Below are 18,388 nucleotides of genomic sequence, written 5' to 3'. Positions count from 1 at the left end.
ACTACGTAACAAAAGCTCAACACTGCGCCTAGCATCCTGGAGCACTTCTGTTGTGTTTTGTACGTCTTTTGGAGCTTGTATGTGCTTTGTCTCTAAAAAAAAAAAAAAAACATGGCTCGCGTCATTCACGTCAAAGATCCGGCTCTAAGAGCTGTTTCGTTCACAACCGACACATCACTACTCTACGAGACTGAAACTGTGAGAAGAACATTGGACTAGTTTCCCTTTGACTGTACAAATGTAGTTGTACTTTTTTAGTTGTTATTTATCTCATGAGTATCTTACACAATGCCGGTCTTACATTCCTGTTGTATCTCATAGAATTAGACCCTTACCTGGCACTTCTATTTTAACTCTGTTATTTATTGTATACCGCACATTTTTTACTCATTCTCATCCTGCTGCTGTAACACAGTTTTACCTGTGAGATCAAAAAAGTCAAACTTAAAATCACACATGCAAACTTGTGAGTGTGAATATTCTGTCTCTGTTAGACCTGTGATAGACGGCCAACCTGCTCCCTTACTCAGTGATCACCACAGTGGTTAGGTTGGCCGTCATGTTTGAGTTTTGGATGGATAAAAAACAAAGAAAGAAAACAAACAGCTGTTGTGCATTTTTGGTTTATAACATAATTGTAAAATTCTAACTTTAATTCAACAACACAGTAGATTTCAGTTTTTTGATACACATGGAAAAGACAAAACAACAACAAATAAAAACATTAAAAATTGATTACATCGCAGTCTGACAGCTGAAGACGTCAGGCTGATCTGACTGTTCAGGAGAATAATGCAGAGGCTTCCTGCGCCGTAACAGTGGGTGTACAACAAGTTTCTGTAAAAAAACGGTCGTGGTGGTGAGCAAAATGACCGTTACAGCAGGTATACTACTGCGTTAAGGTGGTTTAACTCTGAACCTTTAGAAACTCTCTACTTAGACACTGTTTTCTCTAAAAAGACTTCTAACCTGAGAGGTAGATTATGAAGATGGTATTAAGGGAACAACTGCACATTAGAGACCTGAAACTTACAGCAGTAAAAAGTAAGAAAAGATTTGCTTTAGCTTGTGGCAAATCTAAATTAATTGTATTACTTTCTTGTGTTGCGTGTTCTAATTGCTACAATTTAATCAGTGTTAAAGAGATTTAGCAGCAGATTAGAATGAGGTATAACAGCAGTGTCACTTTTAAAGTGAAACTCTGAACACATTACCTGCTCCTGACCAGGTTATTCAGTGTAAGTTACCACAGCGAATTAGATAAAAACAGCTACTTTTGTGACACAAACCTCTGACATTTAGCTCAACACAGCTCACTGAGCAATTAACCTAGTGTCAAAAGTACACCTCTCAGTGTGAGTTCTCATATGGCGCCACAACTGTGTTCTGGTTTTGAATCTTTTATTACATCTTTGACAACAAAGCCACTGGCCAAGTGGAATACCTGGGAGTGTCCTCAAAACCTGCGCTTGCTGGCTCCTGTGTTCACCAGACTATTCAACCTCTACCTGTCACATGCCACTGTCTCACATTGCCTCAAATCAGCAACAATAATCCCACAGTCCCCAAGTCCACCACCATCAGTGGCCTCAACGACTACAGAACCATCGCTCTGACTCCAGTAGTTGCTAAGTGCTTTGAGAAGCTCGTCTTAATGCACATAAAAGACCACCTCTCACCCAGCTTCGACCCCCACCAGGTTTGCCTATAAGGCAAACAGGTCCAACTTAAGATGCAATTTCCACTGCCCTCCTGGGACTTCAGTAAGGATGCTCTTCATTGATTTTAGCTCGGCCATTAATACCATCATCCCAGACATCGTTATTGACAAGCTTGTAAACTTGGACTCCCCCCCACCCCACATGTGCATGGATCAAAAACTTTCTTACAGACCGATGAAAATCTGTCAAGGTTGGCAACCAGAGATCATCCACCCTGTCACTCAGCACTGGCTCACCACAGGGATGTGTGCTGAGTCCACTCCTGTACACCATCTACACCAGTGACTGCACCCCCACTAGTGCTGGGCGATATGATGATAAATATTGTGTGGACTATCGTGCCATTTGTCTTCTATCGTTTCTAACCTAATTTTAGAAATTATTACATAAAATATAACCTTTAAAACCGGTCGGAGCGTAACTATTTTTAAATCCCTGTAGAACTGGAATCACTTAAGCTAGCGCAACAATTTTTTTTGCATATGAAACCGGAGGAGTTGTACTTACATCTTATGCCACCAGCTTGCCCTAGGCCACGGTTTCCTTCCACATTTAGCTTTGCAAAAACTGCATAAAAAGCACTTACAGCAACAAAAACATAATATTCCAGAAACACCAGTCTGATCAGCTGTTCATAACACTTCCCTGCTTGGAACAGACATCAGCGCAAACTATCGCATGTCCGCCATTACCTGCCCGAAACTGGAAGAGACGTCATTTTCAAGGAAAATGTAGTTTTTTACCTTCAGGGCCTTATAAGCCTATGCTGGTGTTTTTAAAAGTCATGTTTGACTTTATGCTTTTCTGAATCATTTTCAGGATGCTTAGAACTCAAATTACACTGCTGGAAATAGTTTATTTTGATGCACATGCTGGGTCTTTTTGCAAATTTGCATTGTAATATTTATTTTCATTTTTCCTGCAGTATATAAAAATTAGTGTATCTCAAAAATAAAACTATGAAGACACTCAAAATAAATTTCCTGTGGTGGGAAACTATTTTGTGCAACTTTTTTGTATTTACAGTTTTGAGGGATAAGCCTCTTAAATTTCTCTAACTAGAAATATATGTTGAAAACACAAAAACGATTTTCATTTTCAATTTATGTAGTTACTATGGACTTAATGCATACATATTATTAAAATTTGGGCTATAACGGTTGTATTGATGTATAGCAACTTGAAATGCTCCCACAAATGGCACTACAGCATGTAAAAATATAAAAGTGCAAATACAAATGCAGGCCAGGCCAAAAGTAAGCTCTGGCGGACTTGGTTCTATGTCAGGTCTTAAAGGGTTAAATAGCCTGTGGCAAATATATTAGTGTTCGCTTCTCACTATACATACTCTTAACATTATGCAAGAGAAAATAAAGTATTAAAAAAAATTATATTTTTCGCACAGAAACTCCGTCTTGTGGTTTTGCGACATGGTGCTGCTTTACGTGCACCCAGATTTGCGACACGCTTTTCGGTAACTCAAAACGATGGACGTGCAACAGGTTGCAGTTTCATGCCCGGACATGCAACAGGCAGAGACAGCTACACAGGCAGCCCAAGAAGACCACCATCAGTGACCACACCCCCACGCACCCTGCAACATCATCATCAAATTTGCAAACAACAGCACTCTGATGGGGCTCATCACTGACAATGACGACACCACCTACAGAGATGAGGTCCAATGTCTGACAGAATGGTGTGACAACAATAACTTAAACCTCAACACCAGGAAAATCAAGGAATTGGTCACAGACTTCTGCAAGACAAAAAAAAACGGCTCCCCCCCCCATAAAAGGTCCACCCATGGACTCCATTGCCAGCTCTAGATGTCTCTCCAGAGCCAGGGCAATCATAAAAGACCACCTCCATCCTAACCACCATCTATTCAACATCCTGCCCTCTGGAAAAAGGTTCATATCCATCAGGTGCAAAACCAATAGACTAAAGAACAGCTTCTTCCTGTGGGCTGTCAGGAAAATAAATGCAAACTGAGAGTTTCCTACAATCATTCTGGTGCTGCTATTTGCTATTTATTATTGTCATTATTGCTTTTTTGTGTGTGCGCGTGAGTTTCTTTTTGTTTACGTACAATATTCTGCTCCTGCTGTGCAATATTTCGGCAATTTGTGCAATCTCCATCCCTTAATGACCATAGCGCTTACACCCTTATTTATTATTTACAATGTTTTATTATTACGTCTACATGTTTATAGTGTACATAGTGTTCTTATATTGTCTGTTCTTCTTCTTTCTTGTATATCATTTTCTTTATTTTCACACCTTTGTGGTATTGCTTCCAAATTTCAGTGTGCAAGCAACTGTACATAGAACTTAGAACTCTTTTATTGTCAAAGTTCCTCACCTGTGTGAGTTCTTATATGCTCTGTTAAATGACAGTTACGTCTGAACGTCTTCCCACATGTTTTACAATTATATGGTTTCACACCTGTGTGCCTTCTCATATGCGTCAATAAAGAACTACTATATCCAAACACTTTCCCACATGTTGCACAATGATATGGTTTCTCCCGAGTGTGTGTTCTTGTGTGTTTCAGTAAATCACTATTATATAAAAACATTTTTCCACATGTTTTACAACGATGTGGTTTGTCCCCAGTGTGTGTTCTTATGTGTTTCAGTAAATCACTATTATACATAAACCTTTTTCCACAAGTTGTGCAACAAAATGGCTTAACACCTGAGTGAGTTTTTGTGTGCTTCGACAAAGAACTAGCAGATATAAACGTTTTCCCACACATTTTACAAGAGAACGGCCTCTCACCTGTGTGGACTCGATAATGCCTTCTCATTAAATAATTATACTTAAAGGCTTTTCCACAAACATCACAGTTTGAGGACTTTTTACTTTTATCAGAGTTACATTGACTTCCTGAAGTAGGTGGATATTCTGTGTTGTTGTGACTTTTGTGTCTATTTCTAGCTGATCCTGAATCAAACTTCTTCCTTATTTCCTGATCTTGGCTCTCACCTACAGCAGAGCTGTGAGAGAGAAGCTGGTTACTCTTTTGTTCTGGTTCACTGTGGTCACTTTCCTCATAATCAGCAGTCACCATGAAGGTATCAGTCTCCTCCTTCAGTATAACCTGTCTTCTCTCCTGACTGCTGCAGAGTTGCTCCTGTTCCTCTTTAACATTAGGAAGCTCTGATTCCTTCTGGTTGAGACTCTCTTGATTACAGAGCTGCTGGTCACTGAGAATCTCTTCCTTACAGACATGCTGCTGTGGGACGTCTGGAGGGACAAAAGGAGACAAGACAAAGAAATGATGCAAGAAAAACATATGTGAGGAAATATACTATGAAAACCAGGAAAAGTACAGCAGTAAGGATAGACACACATTAAACTACAAACTGCTGTTGAAAATAGTTTGTTGCTTTATAAGAAAGCCCTCCGCAAAGCCAGAACATCTTACTATTTATTACTGATTGATGGAGAACCAGCTTAAGCAAAACAACGTTGGCGAAGTCTGGAGAGGCCTCAGAACCATCTCGGGCCACAAACATCAGAACTCTCTGCCTGGGAGGGATGTGAGGTGGGCAAATGAACTGAATCATTTCTTCAACAGATTTGATTCAGCCATGAGGCAGTCTTCAACAGCGGCTGCAGACTCACCCGCCCCCACTGCTGCTGTTCCACCTCTGACACCTAAAACACTTCACACCTCCTCTACTCACCCTGCTCACTCCTCCCCACCCCCAACAACAGCATCCAATACACACTCAACACAAGGCTCCAGCCTGTCTCTCTCAACCACCCAGGTTAGGAGGGAACTGAGGATTAAAGCCAAGAAGGCAGCGGGCCCAGATGGCATCAGCTCAAGGGTCGTCAGGTCCTGCCTGAGGCTGGGGAGAGTCCCACAGCTCTGGAAAACCTCCTGTGTTGTACCAGTGCCAAAGACTTCACGCCCCAAGGACCTCAACAGCTACAGGCCAGTGGCTCTGACATCCAAACTAGTGATGGGAATTCCGGCTCTTTTTAGAGAACCGGCTCTTTCGGCTCGGCTCACTAAAAAGAGCCGGCTCTTTCGGCTCCCAACCGGCTCTTCAGGTTGTTTTGTTGCTTTAATTAATTAATTATCAGCAACAATATAAAATTATGCACAAAAGGAATTAGTAATGTAAAAAAAACGTGGTTTTCTTTATGCATGTTTATATATAAATATTTATGGGGGCCCCAACAGACGAAACACGTACAAACTCCAAAACACATTTCTAGCGTTAAATGAACTTCCAAATCGAATTCATATGTCTATTGTTTTTGTATTAATACACAAATATATATATATATATATATATATATATATAGGGATTGGCAAGAATACCAGAGGCGCAAAACATCAGCTACTGGTAGACAGAACAGTCAGCCGAGACTGCAAGACCAGACTGACCTACCTGTGCACTGCCTGGATTGATTACAAGAAGGCCTATGACTCAATGCCCCACAGCTGGATACTGGAATTCTTAGAATTGTACAAGATCAACAGGACCCTAAGAGCCTTCATCAGGAACTCAATGGGGATGTGGCATACAACACTAGAGGCCAACTCCAAGCCCATAGCACAAGTCGCCATCAAGTGCAGGATCTACCAAGGAGATGCTCTGTCCCCACTGCTGTTCTGCATAGGGCTGAACCCCCTCAGTGAGATCATTAACAAGACTGGTTACGGATACCGACTACGGAACAGAGCAGTTGTCAGCCACCTCCTGTACATGGATGACATCAAGCTGTATGCCAAGAGTGAACGAGACATCGATTCACTGATCCACACTACCAGGCTATACAGCAATGACATTGGAATGTCGTTTGGACTGGAGAAGTGTAGTCGGATGGTAACAAAGAGAGGGAAGGTAGTCAGAACTGAGGGGATTGAACTACCAGAAGGCAACATTGCAGACATAGAGGACAGTTACAAGTACCTGGGGATCCCGCAGGCGAATGGGAACCATGAAGAGGCCGCTAGAAAGGCTGCAACCACCAAGTACCTGCAGAGGGTCAGGCAAGTCCTGAGGAGTCAGCTGAACGGTAAGAACAAGATCCGGGCCATCAACACCTACGCCCTGCCCGTGATCAGGCACCCTGCTGGGGTAATAGGCTGGCCAAAGGAGGAGATAGAAGCCACTGACATAAAGACAAGAAAGCTCCTTACCATGCATGGAGGGTTTCACCCCAAGTCCAGCACCCTGAGGCTGTATGCTAAGCGGAAGGAAGGGGGCCGGGGACTGGTGAATGTCAGCACCACAGTCCAGGATGAGACAACGAACATCCAAGAATACATTGGGAAGATGGCCCCAACTGACCGAGTGCTCAGTGAATACCTCAGGCAGCAGAAACCCAAGAAAGAGGAGGGAGACGAGGAACCATCATGGAAGGACAGGCCCCTGCACGGTATGTACCATCGGCAGATAGAGGAGGTGGCTGACATCCAGAAATCCTACCAGTGGCTGGACAAAGCCGGACTGAAAAACAGCACAGAGGCACTAATCATGACAGCACAAGAACAAGCTCTGAGTACAAGATCCATAGAGGCTGGGGTCTATCACACCAGGCAAGACCCCAGGTGCAGGGTGTGTAAAGATGCCCCAGAGACAATCCAGCACATAACAGCAGGGCGCAAGATGCTAGCAGGCAAGGCATACATGGAACGCCATAACCAAGTGGCCGGCATAGTGTACAGGAACATCTGTGCCGAGTATAACCTGGAAGTCCCAAGGTCAAAATGGGAGATGCCCCCAAGGGTGGTGGAGAATGACCGAGCTAAGATCCTGTGGGACTTCCAGATACAGACGGACAAAATGGTGGTGGCAAACAGAAGAAGACGGCCGTAGTGATCGATGTAGCGGTTCCGAATGACAGCAATATCAGGAAGAAGGAACACGAGAAGCTGGAGAAATACCAAGGGCTCAGAGAAGAGCTCGAGAGGATGAGGAGGGTGAAGGTAACGGTGGTCCCAGTGGTAATCGGAGCACTAGGTGCGGTGACTCCCAAGCTAGGCGAGTGGCTCCAGCAGATCCCAGGAACAACATCGGAGATCTCTGTCCAGAAGAGCGCAGTCCTGGGAACAGCTAAGATACTGCGCAGGACCCTCAAGCTCCCAGGCCTTTGGTAGAGGACCCGAGCTTGAAGGATAAACCGCCCGCAGGGGCGTGCTGGGTGTTTTTATTTTTTTATATATATATTCAAATAATTAAAAAAAAAAAAAACTTCATTTACCTGTTACTACCACACACCCAATCCGATTGTTGGTACTTCCTGGCTTGTGTAGCCACTAGGTAACAAAAGCTCAACACTGCCCATAGCATCCTGGAGCACTTCCGTTGTGTTTTGGAGTGTGTACGTGCTTTGTCTCTAGGGGCCACTGTAAATATACTTTTATTTATTCACTCGACATAAAATGTAATAAATAAATTATAAAATACAGAAACCAACTATTTACATTCAGAAATATTAATATCACACTCAACTGACTGAGTTTTATCTTCCCATTGCACTGATGGGTGGACAGTTCTTAGGTGCCTGTGCATGTTGTTTGTGGAGCCGGCTCTATATGATATCCTTTTCTTGCAGACTCTACACTCTGCCTTTGTTTTGTCAATAAAATTGAAATGGTTCCAGACTTTGCTTCTTTTCTTGGTGTCACTCATTTTCTTTACTGTACCTTTCCAATGTGACGGTGTTGTCTCTTGTTGTTGCTCTCTTTCTTTCCCTCTCCCTCCTGCTCTTGTTGTGTGCTACTGCTGTTGCGAGTGTAACTACCGCCCCGCCCCCTCAGCTCAGCGCTGAGCAGAGCGGGAAGGGGCCCAAACGCAAGGCTCTGTTTGCCGTCTCTGCTCAGCGCAAACACAAGGGTGACTTGCAGCGTGAAGCGAAAAAAAGTGAAAGAGAGGGCAGGAGAAAGAAAAAAACAGCTGGTCCTGGCTCAGCTTCGGCGCCTGGTGAGCTCATCATTGGACCCACTTCAGTTTGCCTACCAGCCTGGCATTGGAGCGGACAATGCCGTCATTCATCTCCTACATCATTCCCTCGCTCACCTAGAGACCGCTGGGAGCACTGTGAGAATCATGTTCTTTGATTTCTCCAGTGCCTTCAACACTATTCTTCCCTCAGTCCTGAAGGACAAGCTGGAGAACTCAGGAGTGGACCATCACCTCACTACATGGATTTTGGACTACCTCACCGATCGACCACAGTATGTGAGGACTCAGGGCTGTGTGTTGGACAGGGTCGTCTGCAGTACGGGGCCCCACAGGGAACGGTTCTGGCTCTGTTCCTCTTCACCATCTACACTGCAGACTTCTCCCACAACTCCACCCAGTGCTTCCTGCAGAAGTTCTCTGATGACTCTGCAATAGTCGGCCTCATCACTGATGGGGACGACAGGGAGTACAGAGGACTGACCCAAGACTGTGGACTGGTGCCAGCTGAACTACCTCCAGATCAACACCAGTAAAACCAAGGAGCTGGTGGTAGACTTCCGCAGGCACAAACATCCTCCACTGCAACCACTGAACATCCAAGGTATGGACATTGAGGCTGTGGACAGCTACATGTACCTTGGTGTTCATCTGAGGAACAAACTGGACTGGACTCCTAATTCAGACGCCCTCTACAGGAAAGGGCAGAGCAGGCTGTACCTGCTGTGGAGACTCAGGTCGTTTGGAGTAGAGGGCCCACTCCTGAAGACCTTCTATGACTCTGTGGTGGCCTCAGCCATCTTTTACGGTGTGGTCTGCTGGGGCAGCAGCATCTCTGCCAGGGACAGGAAGAGACTGAACAGGCTGATCCGCAGGGCCAGCTCTGTTCTAGGATGCCCTCTGGACCCAGTGGAGGTGGTGAGTGACAGGAGAAGGGTGGCTAAGCTGTCATCCCTGATGGACAACATCTCCCAGCCCATGCAGGAGACTCTGACAGCACTGAGGAGCTCCTTCAGTGGCTGCAGCACCCACGGTGTGGGACGGAGAGATTTCACAGGTCTTTCCTCCCCACTGCTGTCAGACTCCACAATAAAGACTCCAACTGATCAAACACACACATCCACACATGTGCAATAACACTAAGTGCAATACTCTTTTTCTGACAAAGTTGTATTTTTACTCAGTTGTATAAAGCATTTGCATTCTATTTTTATCCTATTGTATATTTTATTCTATTTATTCTACTGTATATAGTATTTTATTCTATTCTGTACAGTTGTGTACAGTATTTTATTCTTTTTTATTCTTATTGTATTCTAATTTTGCTATATAACTTTTGGACTGTCCACTTCCTGCTGTGACAAAACAAATTTCCCACGTGTGGGACTAATACAGGTTATCTTATCTTATCTTGATTGAAGAAAATAAGAACAACCCCAGATTTCTCTTCAGCACTGTAGCCAGGCTGACATAACATCAAAGCTTTGTTGAGCCAACCATCCCTTTAACGTTAACTAGTAGTCTTTTAGACCCCATTCCTACAAAACTGCTCAAAGAAGTCCTGCCATTAATTAATGCTTCAATCTTAAATATGATCAACCTATCTCTAATAATCAGCTATGTACCACAGGCCTTCAAGCTGGCTGTAGTTAAACCTTTACTTAAAAAGCATCTCTAGACCCAGCAGTCTTAGCTAATTATAGGCCAATCTCCAACCTTCATTTCATATCAAACATCCTTGAAAGAGTAGTTGTCAAACAGCTAACAGATCATCTGCAGAGGCTTATTTGAAGAGTTTCAGTCAGGTTTCAGAGCTCATCACAGCACAGAAACAGCTTTAGTGAAGGTTACAAATGATCTTCTTATGGCCTCTGACAGTGGACTCATCTCTGTGCTTGTCCTGCTAGACCTCAGTGCAGCGTTCGATACTGTCGACCATAATATCCTATTAGAGCGATTAGAACATGCTGTAGGTATTACAGGTACTGTGCTGCAGTGGTTTGTATCATATCTATCTAATAGACTCCAGTTTGTGCATGTAAATGGAGAGTCCTCTTCACACATTGAGGTTAATTATGGAGTTCCACAGGGTTCAGTGCTAGGACCAATTCTGTTTACATTATACATGCTTCCCTTAGGCAGCATCATCAGATAGCATAGCATACATTTACACTGCTATGCAGATGACACCCAGCTCTATCTGTCCATGAAGCAAGATAACACACACCAAGAGTCCTGACAGGGACGAGAAAGAGAGATTTCAGATTTCTCCTGTATTGGCTTCCCTTCATATCCAGAATTCAAAATCCTGGTCCTCACATACAAGGTCTTAAATAATCAGGCCCCATCTTATCTTAACGACCTTGTAGTACCATATCACTAGAGATGGACTGACCTAAATTTCTGGATTGGATATTGGAGAAAAATAAAAAATGTAATCCGATCCATTAAATATCACAAAAGCACCTCACAAAACTCGCGACATAGCGTAACTCAGCTCATAACCTTATAACATCGGAGGAGTATGCGTCACGTAATAGAGCGGCTGAGCGTGCAAGACCTCTCGGCGGTCTGGTTGAGCATCTGGAGCCTTGCTACCTGCTTCCAAACTGGGATTTTTATGTCAGAGAAAGTTATCCCACAGAAGTAAAGCAAGTGTGTAAGTTCATCTCTGAATGTTAGTAAAGCATTTTAGCGTTAAGCTTAACAACCGATATATGGAGCGACTGCCTCTCTCTCTCCTGCTGCTACTTCAATCATGAAACTGATCAATGATCAGCTGATCGGCTTTTCTGTTGCGAGTCCGTCTCTCTTCTTTGTTTTTGGCCCACTTTGTGCCAGAAAGAGGAAACCAGCAGATAAACAACAGCAGCACGTTTAAGCTTGATAAGCTGTTGTTAGATTTTATTTAATATTACTTTCTACACCAGGATCCTTTTCTATGCAGCTGACGGCTGGTAACTGTGCAGGGACAGATCTAGCAAAGTAAGCCAGGGGGGCAGGTAGGGAAAGGGGGGGCCCAAAATTACATTTCTTTCTTACTGTCATGTCTAGCTTTTAATAAATAATTATCTGAATCTTACAACCAAAGTTTTCATCTGATGTGAAATATATGGAAATCCATTACTGTATATAGGAACTATTAAGTCAAACTTATAACCTACTAAGCTGTAGTACTTTTTCCTTTGGGAAGGAACCATCTGTGCAGTCTGCAATTCTGTTGAAGAAAGATGTTCAATCTATTTAATTATTCTTGAAAAGTTATTGATTTCTGTTTTTGTTTTTGTTTTTTTACACGTGCATCAAATTAAAGTTGATTACGTCGATTAAGCATCATGAGGTGGAGGGTGGGGGGTGGTTCCCTTTTTTTTTTTTTTCTGGGAGTTGGCAACCCTGTTAGTTAGCAGAAATATTAAACAACCTAAGTACTCTTTAAAACACCAGAACAGGGAGGATGGTGCAGGTTTAAGTTTATTAGAGTGATCAATTTTGCTGAACTATGAAATATTTTGGGTGCTGTGTATTTTTTGCATACAGGTATAACAGAATAGCTTTAGTTTAGTTTTGTTTGTTTGTTTTTAACTTGAGTATGAACTTATACAAAATGCAGCAAGATATTAAAAAAAAAAACATTTTATTGATCATAAAATACGCTATATCGGATTTATATCGGTATCGGCAGATATCCAAATTTATGATATCGGTATCGGACATAAAAAAAAGTGGTATCGTGCCATCTCTACATATCACCCCATTAGAGCACTTCGCTCTCGCACTGCAGGCTTACTTGTTGTTCTTAGAGTATTTAAAAGTAAGTCCGCCTAAACAAACTCATTCAGTGATGGATTCAGGTTGAATAAAATACTCAAATCAGGCCTGATTTCAAAGCTTTACAAGAATTATTCTATAGGATTCTTTTGGAGCGCAAACACGAAAAGAGGGACAGAGCGGGGAGGAAACGGCCCAGGGTGGACTCCAACCACAACTCTTCCGGGAGCTTTTTGGTACATGGGTCCCCCTTTAAACCAGACTCAGAAATCTCCTAATCCTAACTTTGTTTCACTAAATAATCAAGAGAGAAATCCAGGCTGATTTCAGCGCCTGCTGTTTGAATGGAGCACAGTGCAGTCCTGTCCTCTGTTTGCTCTTTGTTAGCTCACATCTCCAAAAAGTCCTCACAACCAGAAACGTCCCGCAGAGCTGTGATCAGGATCCCTCAGAGGGACACTCACCTGTCCTGTGCAGCTTGATTTGGGGTTTCCAGGTGATATCCAGCAGTCTGCGCTGACGGTCGATCTCTTCCTCGTACTGGACGATCGTTTTTTCAAACTCCAAGAATATTTGTTCAGCAGCAGCAGTTAGTCGCTCGTTGATAAACTCTCTCAGATACTGAACTGAAGGCATTGTTGCTGCCGCAGCTCACACACTCAGCTCACATACAACAACAACACAACAGTCTCTGTGCTAAGGCACACACACGTGGGACGGTAATGACGCCTTTGTTTGTTTACTTCCGCCTGTGTCACATGGTGAGGTTCCGGCAGTAGACAATAGCTACCTTTTGTTCCTGGTTAAAGTCTAATTTTGTGGCAGTCCAAATCCAATTTATTTTTTAAAGCACATTTAAAAAACAGAAAGTTTGCCCAAAGTGCTGCACAAAGACAAAAGATAAACACTCACATAAAATAAAACAAAGAGATTGAAAAGAGCACATCAGCTCACACCGGTCCAAACACTATTGAAAGAAAAGATGTGTTTCAAATGAGAATTAAAAGCTGGAAGCAAAGGTGGCCGTCTAATATTTGAAGGCAACGTTTTCCAGGTTTGGGAGCCTCAACTGAAAAAGCTCGTTCTCCTCCAAGTTCCAGTCTAGTTTTTGGGGACAACCAAAAGCAGCCGGACGGCTGATCTAAGGGAATATGAGGCTGAAGTATATTATTAGTCCTTTATTTTTCCAGTTAAAAATCTCACTGAGATTAAAATTCTCGTTTCCAAGAGAGACCTGGCAAAGGTATCAGAAAGGTATGGAGGAGCAAGACCATTCAGGCATTTATGAGCCAACGTTAGGACTTTGAAATTAATTCTGAGATAAACAGGAAGCCAGTGAAGAGAGGACAGGTGAGATATGTTGATGCCTGTGTGTACCAGTTAAGAGACGACACAGAACTGATTTGTTTATTATATTTAAAATCCGAGTCCACAATGACTCCCAGATTTGTGACATGCTGTTCGATGTATGACTCAAGTCAACCACAATTAATAAGCGGATTGCACGAGTTATTATTAGTGCTGGATATAATTACTTCTGTTTTGCTGTCATTGAAGCTCAAAAAGTTCAGAGCCATCCAAGCTTTGACCTCTTCAAGGCAGTTTAAAAGGAGGTGTATGGAGCCTGGATTATTAGGTGTTAAAGGAAGGTAAATTAGGCAGTCACCTGCGTGGCAGTGGAAGGATATCTCAGTTTGTTGCAGTAAATGAATAAATGATTGTGAGCAGCAAGGCTGCAGTGAGAAGAGAAAACAGATCCATGAATGACTGAAGCTCCAGGCTGTGGAATAAAAACAACTGACTCCAACAGTTTTCTCAGAGTTACACTTATTATAACACAATGTAAATTTTCATTGGTTACAAATTTACAGACATTAAACGTTTTATTTTCAGTGGAGCCCAGACGTGAGTGTTTAGTGAATGTTCTTTGGCTCAGACTCCACAGAGAGAAGAACCAGATGCTCTGTGTGAACAAAGTTGAAGCAGGAAAACTTTAAACATTTCCTGCTTCCTCATGACACATCATATGAGAACAAAAGCAGCTCCTCCTCCTCCTGACTGCAGAAACCTGTCTGACTTCAGCTGTGAACATCAGACCACTCACAGCTAACTCCCAGTGAACATCACTTCCAACATTCCTCCTCTGGAAACATGGAAAAACTGGCTGTGATTTGGATCTTTGCAGCTCTCGTAGGTACGTATGTTTCTGACAGGAACACCTGAAATTCAAAGACACGTTTACAGCGTTACAGATCCAGTTTGGAGTTTCTTTGAGCTCACTGTATTTTTCCAATGATGGACATGTGACTGTGGAACAGAGCTGTAAATATAACATGTTGTTTCATCAGCAGGTAACAGCTTGGAAGATGATATTACTGCCAGCAGTGCTGAAGTGTTTTTATCAGAGGGCCGTACAGTTACTGTGTCCTGTAACTATTCAGTTCAAGCCAGGAATCTCCAGTGGTATCGACACGATCCTGGATCAGCTCCTCAGTTCCTTCTCCTCATCACTGATACGAGTGAGCCGAGAATGGTGAGAGCAACTCCCCCAAACCCTCGACTGACTGCTGCACTGAACAAGGAGAGAAATCGAGTCAATCTGGAGATCTCCTCTGCTGCAGTGTCTGACTCTGCTGTGTACTACTGTGCTCTGCAGCCCACAGTGACAGGAAACAGCAAAACTCTGTACAAAAACCTTTGGAGCAAAGACAACAGAATACTCCACAACATCCACTAGAGGGAGCCACACACTGTTAAACCTCTGATTCTTGTGTCATTGGACTGATGACAAAGACAACAGAGAAATGAAGCAGTAAAGATCAGAGACAGAGACAGAGCTGCTGCGGAAGCACAAAACTATTTGATTGGCTCAGCTATTAAACTGGCCCCGCCCACTGAGGTTGAGCTCACCCAATGACATTATTTGTTGGTCATTGTGCTGCAGTGGAAGAACATTGTTCATGTGCTGTCTGTCTGGCTTTAATAACTCCAAGACATGTTGCTGCACCTCTTTTTGCTTCTATCTCACATTATAGGTGAGTTTAAGAACAGGGATTAAAGTTTAGTTGAAGCTGCTGCATTAAGCAGATATACAGACTGCATTTCACTACTTTTCTTCTTTCTTTTTCCAGGACTAACAGCTGGAGACTCAATCACTCCTCAACAACCTGAAGTCACTGAAACAGAAGGAGAATCTGTCACACTCACATGTGACTATCAGACATATGCAGGTGGTGCTTTTCTTAACCGGTACAGACGTCATTCTGACCTCCAGGCTCCTCAGTTTATACTCTACAAAGGAGCAAGGTCACAGAGTGGTGATGATTACATTCGTGATGATCGATATAAATCAGAAACATCTTCTACATCAACTAATCTGACCATAACAGGGGCAATCGTGGCTCAAGAGTTGGGAATTCGCCTTGTAATCAGAAGGTTGCCGGTTCGCGCCCCGGCTTGGACAGTCTCGGTTGTTGTGTCCTTGGGCAAGACACTTCACCCGTTGCGTATTGGTAGTGGTCAGAGGGACCAGTGGCGCCAGTGTTCGGCAGCCTCGCCTCTGTCAGTGCGCCCCAGGGTGGCTGTGGCTACAATGTAGCTTGCCACCAGTGTGTGAATGGGTGGATGACTGGATGAGTAAAGCGCTATACAAATACAGGCCATTTAATAGCCTGCTTAAAGTTAACCTGATTAAAATTCAAAAAATGTGACTATGGTAGTTTGGGTTCTTTCTTCATTTTTGAGTTTTTCTATCTTAAAATGCTTAGTAGAGTCTTTTATGATTTATTTAGTTAATTCTACATACTGTTCCCATTCTTTTCCATCAGTCTCTGTGTTTATCTTTTATTTGTTCTCGTTGTGCTTTTTTCCCTTTTTTGGCAGCTTTTGTTTTTTTCTGTCTTGTGTTTGCTTATTTTGTAATACCTGACTTTCTCTTTGCATTTTTTGGTTTTGTAAGTTGTCCTGACAAATCCAGACTAAGTACTTGTTGGAGTCCTGTCACCACCATGTTGCATTTGTGTCCATAAGATATCACCACATAATTGTGACACACAGCACTCAGATGTCCTGAAAGTGTATGGTAATAACTGAGTGTAAAGTGTTGTTACGGTGAGACAAACTCTTGGAATAACAGCTGATTCTGTGTCATAAAGAATTATTTCATGAAGTGTGAGAGTTTTCCTGTATCTGTGCTTGTGTCAGTGGAGCTGAAGCAGCCTGTTAGACAAGGAGCTCTTACTGTAAGAGGCTGATAGATAACAGCTTGTTCAGTGACCTTCTCTCCACCACAGATTCCTATATATCCAGTTTGCGTCCAGCCTTCCTCATCACTTTATTCAGTTTGTTGGTGTCATCAGAAATGTGGGTTACAGGAATACAGCTGATGACCTGTGTGGATTTTTATGTGCTGATGAGTCAGTAAAACATTTCCCACAGGTGTTACAATGGTACGATTTTTCCCTTGTATAGATTCTGCTTTCGTCACAGAAGAGGTGATCATTGTTACCTGTGTGGATTCTGAGCTGTGTATTTATATTCAGGACTCATTCTTTCAGATTTATTCCCAAATATCCCATGTGTCAGACTTTTTACTGTGTCAGAAACACATCGACTCCCTATCTACATTGTCACACTGAATATGTAGGCAGGGAGGGTGATGTCTTCTTTTTGACTTGGACACGCACAGCTCTACATTTGGAGTTGATCCTGCGTCTAATATTCGCTTCCTTTCTGATCGTGACTTTCAGCTACAGCAGAGTTTTAACTGTGTTTTTATTGAGATTTTATAGTCTTACAGACTCTCAAAGTGCTGAACACTACAAACCACATTCGCCCTTCACACACTGATGATGTGTTTAAGGATCACTGATTTTTCACTTTGTAGACTTCCTGGTGCAAGATCTCCAAGCAAAGCAGAGCAGCAGAAAGACGTGCTGAGTGTAAAGCTGTCAGCAGGGGGAATAACACAGGGCTGTGAATGAGTCCTGTCACTGTGATCAGGCTCCTCCTTCTAATCCACCAACTTAGTGTTGATGAAGACTAAACAGAGAGATCACAGCTTCTTTATACTTGCTGTAGCTCACAGTTACTCTACACTGCAGATATGACGCCTCTGTTCATCTCAGTGCTGCTGGCTGCTATGTGCCTCGGTATGAACACAACTCTGTTTCTTTGATATCAACGTTGACGTGATTCTTTAACAGCACACTGATACTGTTTGTTGGTTTTTTACAGAATGCAGAGCACAAAAAGACAACGTGCTGCAAGCAAAAGGAGAAGAGACTGCTGCTGAAGGAGGCACAGTAACACTTGGCTGTCAGTATGAGAGCAGTGGAACAACTAATTATCTCTTCTGGTACAAACAGGATGGAAACAACAGCCCCAAATTCATCCTGATGCGCTATAGTGGGGATCAAGGAAACACAGCAGACGAGTTCAAGGAGAGATTTTCCTCCACACTGGATTCCAGCAGCAGATCAGTTCCTCTGAAGATCCAGAAGCTTCAGCTGTCTGACTCTGCTGTGTACTACTGTGCTCTGCAGCCCACAGTGACAGGAAACAGCAAAACTCTGTACAAAAACCTTTGGAGCAAAGACAACAGAATACTCCACAACATCCACTAGAGGGAGCCACACACTGTTAAACCTCTGATTCTTGTGTCATTGGACTGATGACAAAGACAGCAGAGAAATGAAGCAGTAAAGATCAGACACAGAGACAGAGCTGCTGCGGAAGCACAAAACTATTTGATTGGCTGAGCTATTAAACTGGCCCCGCCCACTGATCTTGAGCTCATCCAATGACATTATTTGTTGGTCATTGTGCTGCAGTGGAAGAACATTGTTCATGTGCTGTCTGTCTGGCTTTAATAACTCCAAAGACATGTTGCTGCACCTCTTTTTGCTTCTATCTCACATTATAGGTGAGTTTAAGAACAGGGATTAAAGTTTAGTTGAAGCTGCTGC

The 18,388-nt window shown here is 43.0% G+C and overlaps 1 protein-coding gene and 1 gene segment (V, D, J or C); one reads left to right on the top strand and one right to left on the bottom strand.

The window, feature by feature from the left end:
• Positions 1 to 631: 631 nt before the first annotated feature.
• LOC146368670 (uncharacterized) lies at positions 632 to 13,183 on the bottom strand. Its single transcript, XM_084912276.1, has 2 exons — positions 12,887 to 13,183; positions 632 to 4,974 (listed from the first exon to the last, which is right to left on the bottom strand). Exons 1-2 carry the CDS (start codon positions 13,056 to 13,058, stop codon positions 4,073 to 4,075), a joined length of 1,074 nt encoding a protein of 357 aa, XP_084768402.1. The 5' UTR covers positions 13,059 to 13,183; the 3' UTR covers positions 632 to 4,072.
• A 4,165-nt stretch (positions 13,184 to 17,348) lies between these two features.
• On the top strand, positions 17,349 to 18,094 carry LOC146368669 (T cell receptor alpha variable 19-like). The segment is given in 2 exon segments: positions 17,349 to 17,572; positions 17,658 to 18,094. Coding segments are annotated over 2 exon segments (435 nt in total).
• Positions 18,095 to 18,388: the final 294 nt, after the last annotated feature.

This window comes from Perissodus microlepis, chromosome 18, assembly GCF_051167445.1.
Source record: "Perissodus microlepis isolate ML-2025 ecotype Zambia chromosome 18, ASM5116744v1, whole genome shotgun sequence".
Lineage (NCBI taxonomy): Eukaryota > Metazoa > Chordata > Actinopteri > Cichliformes > Cichlidae > Perissodus > Perissodus microlepis.
Note: the sequence above shows the minus strand (reverse complement) of the source record. Positions and strands in the feature narration are given on the sequence as shown.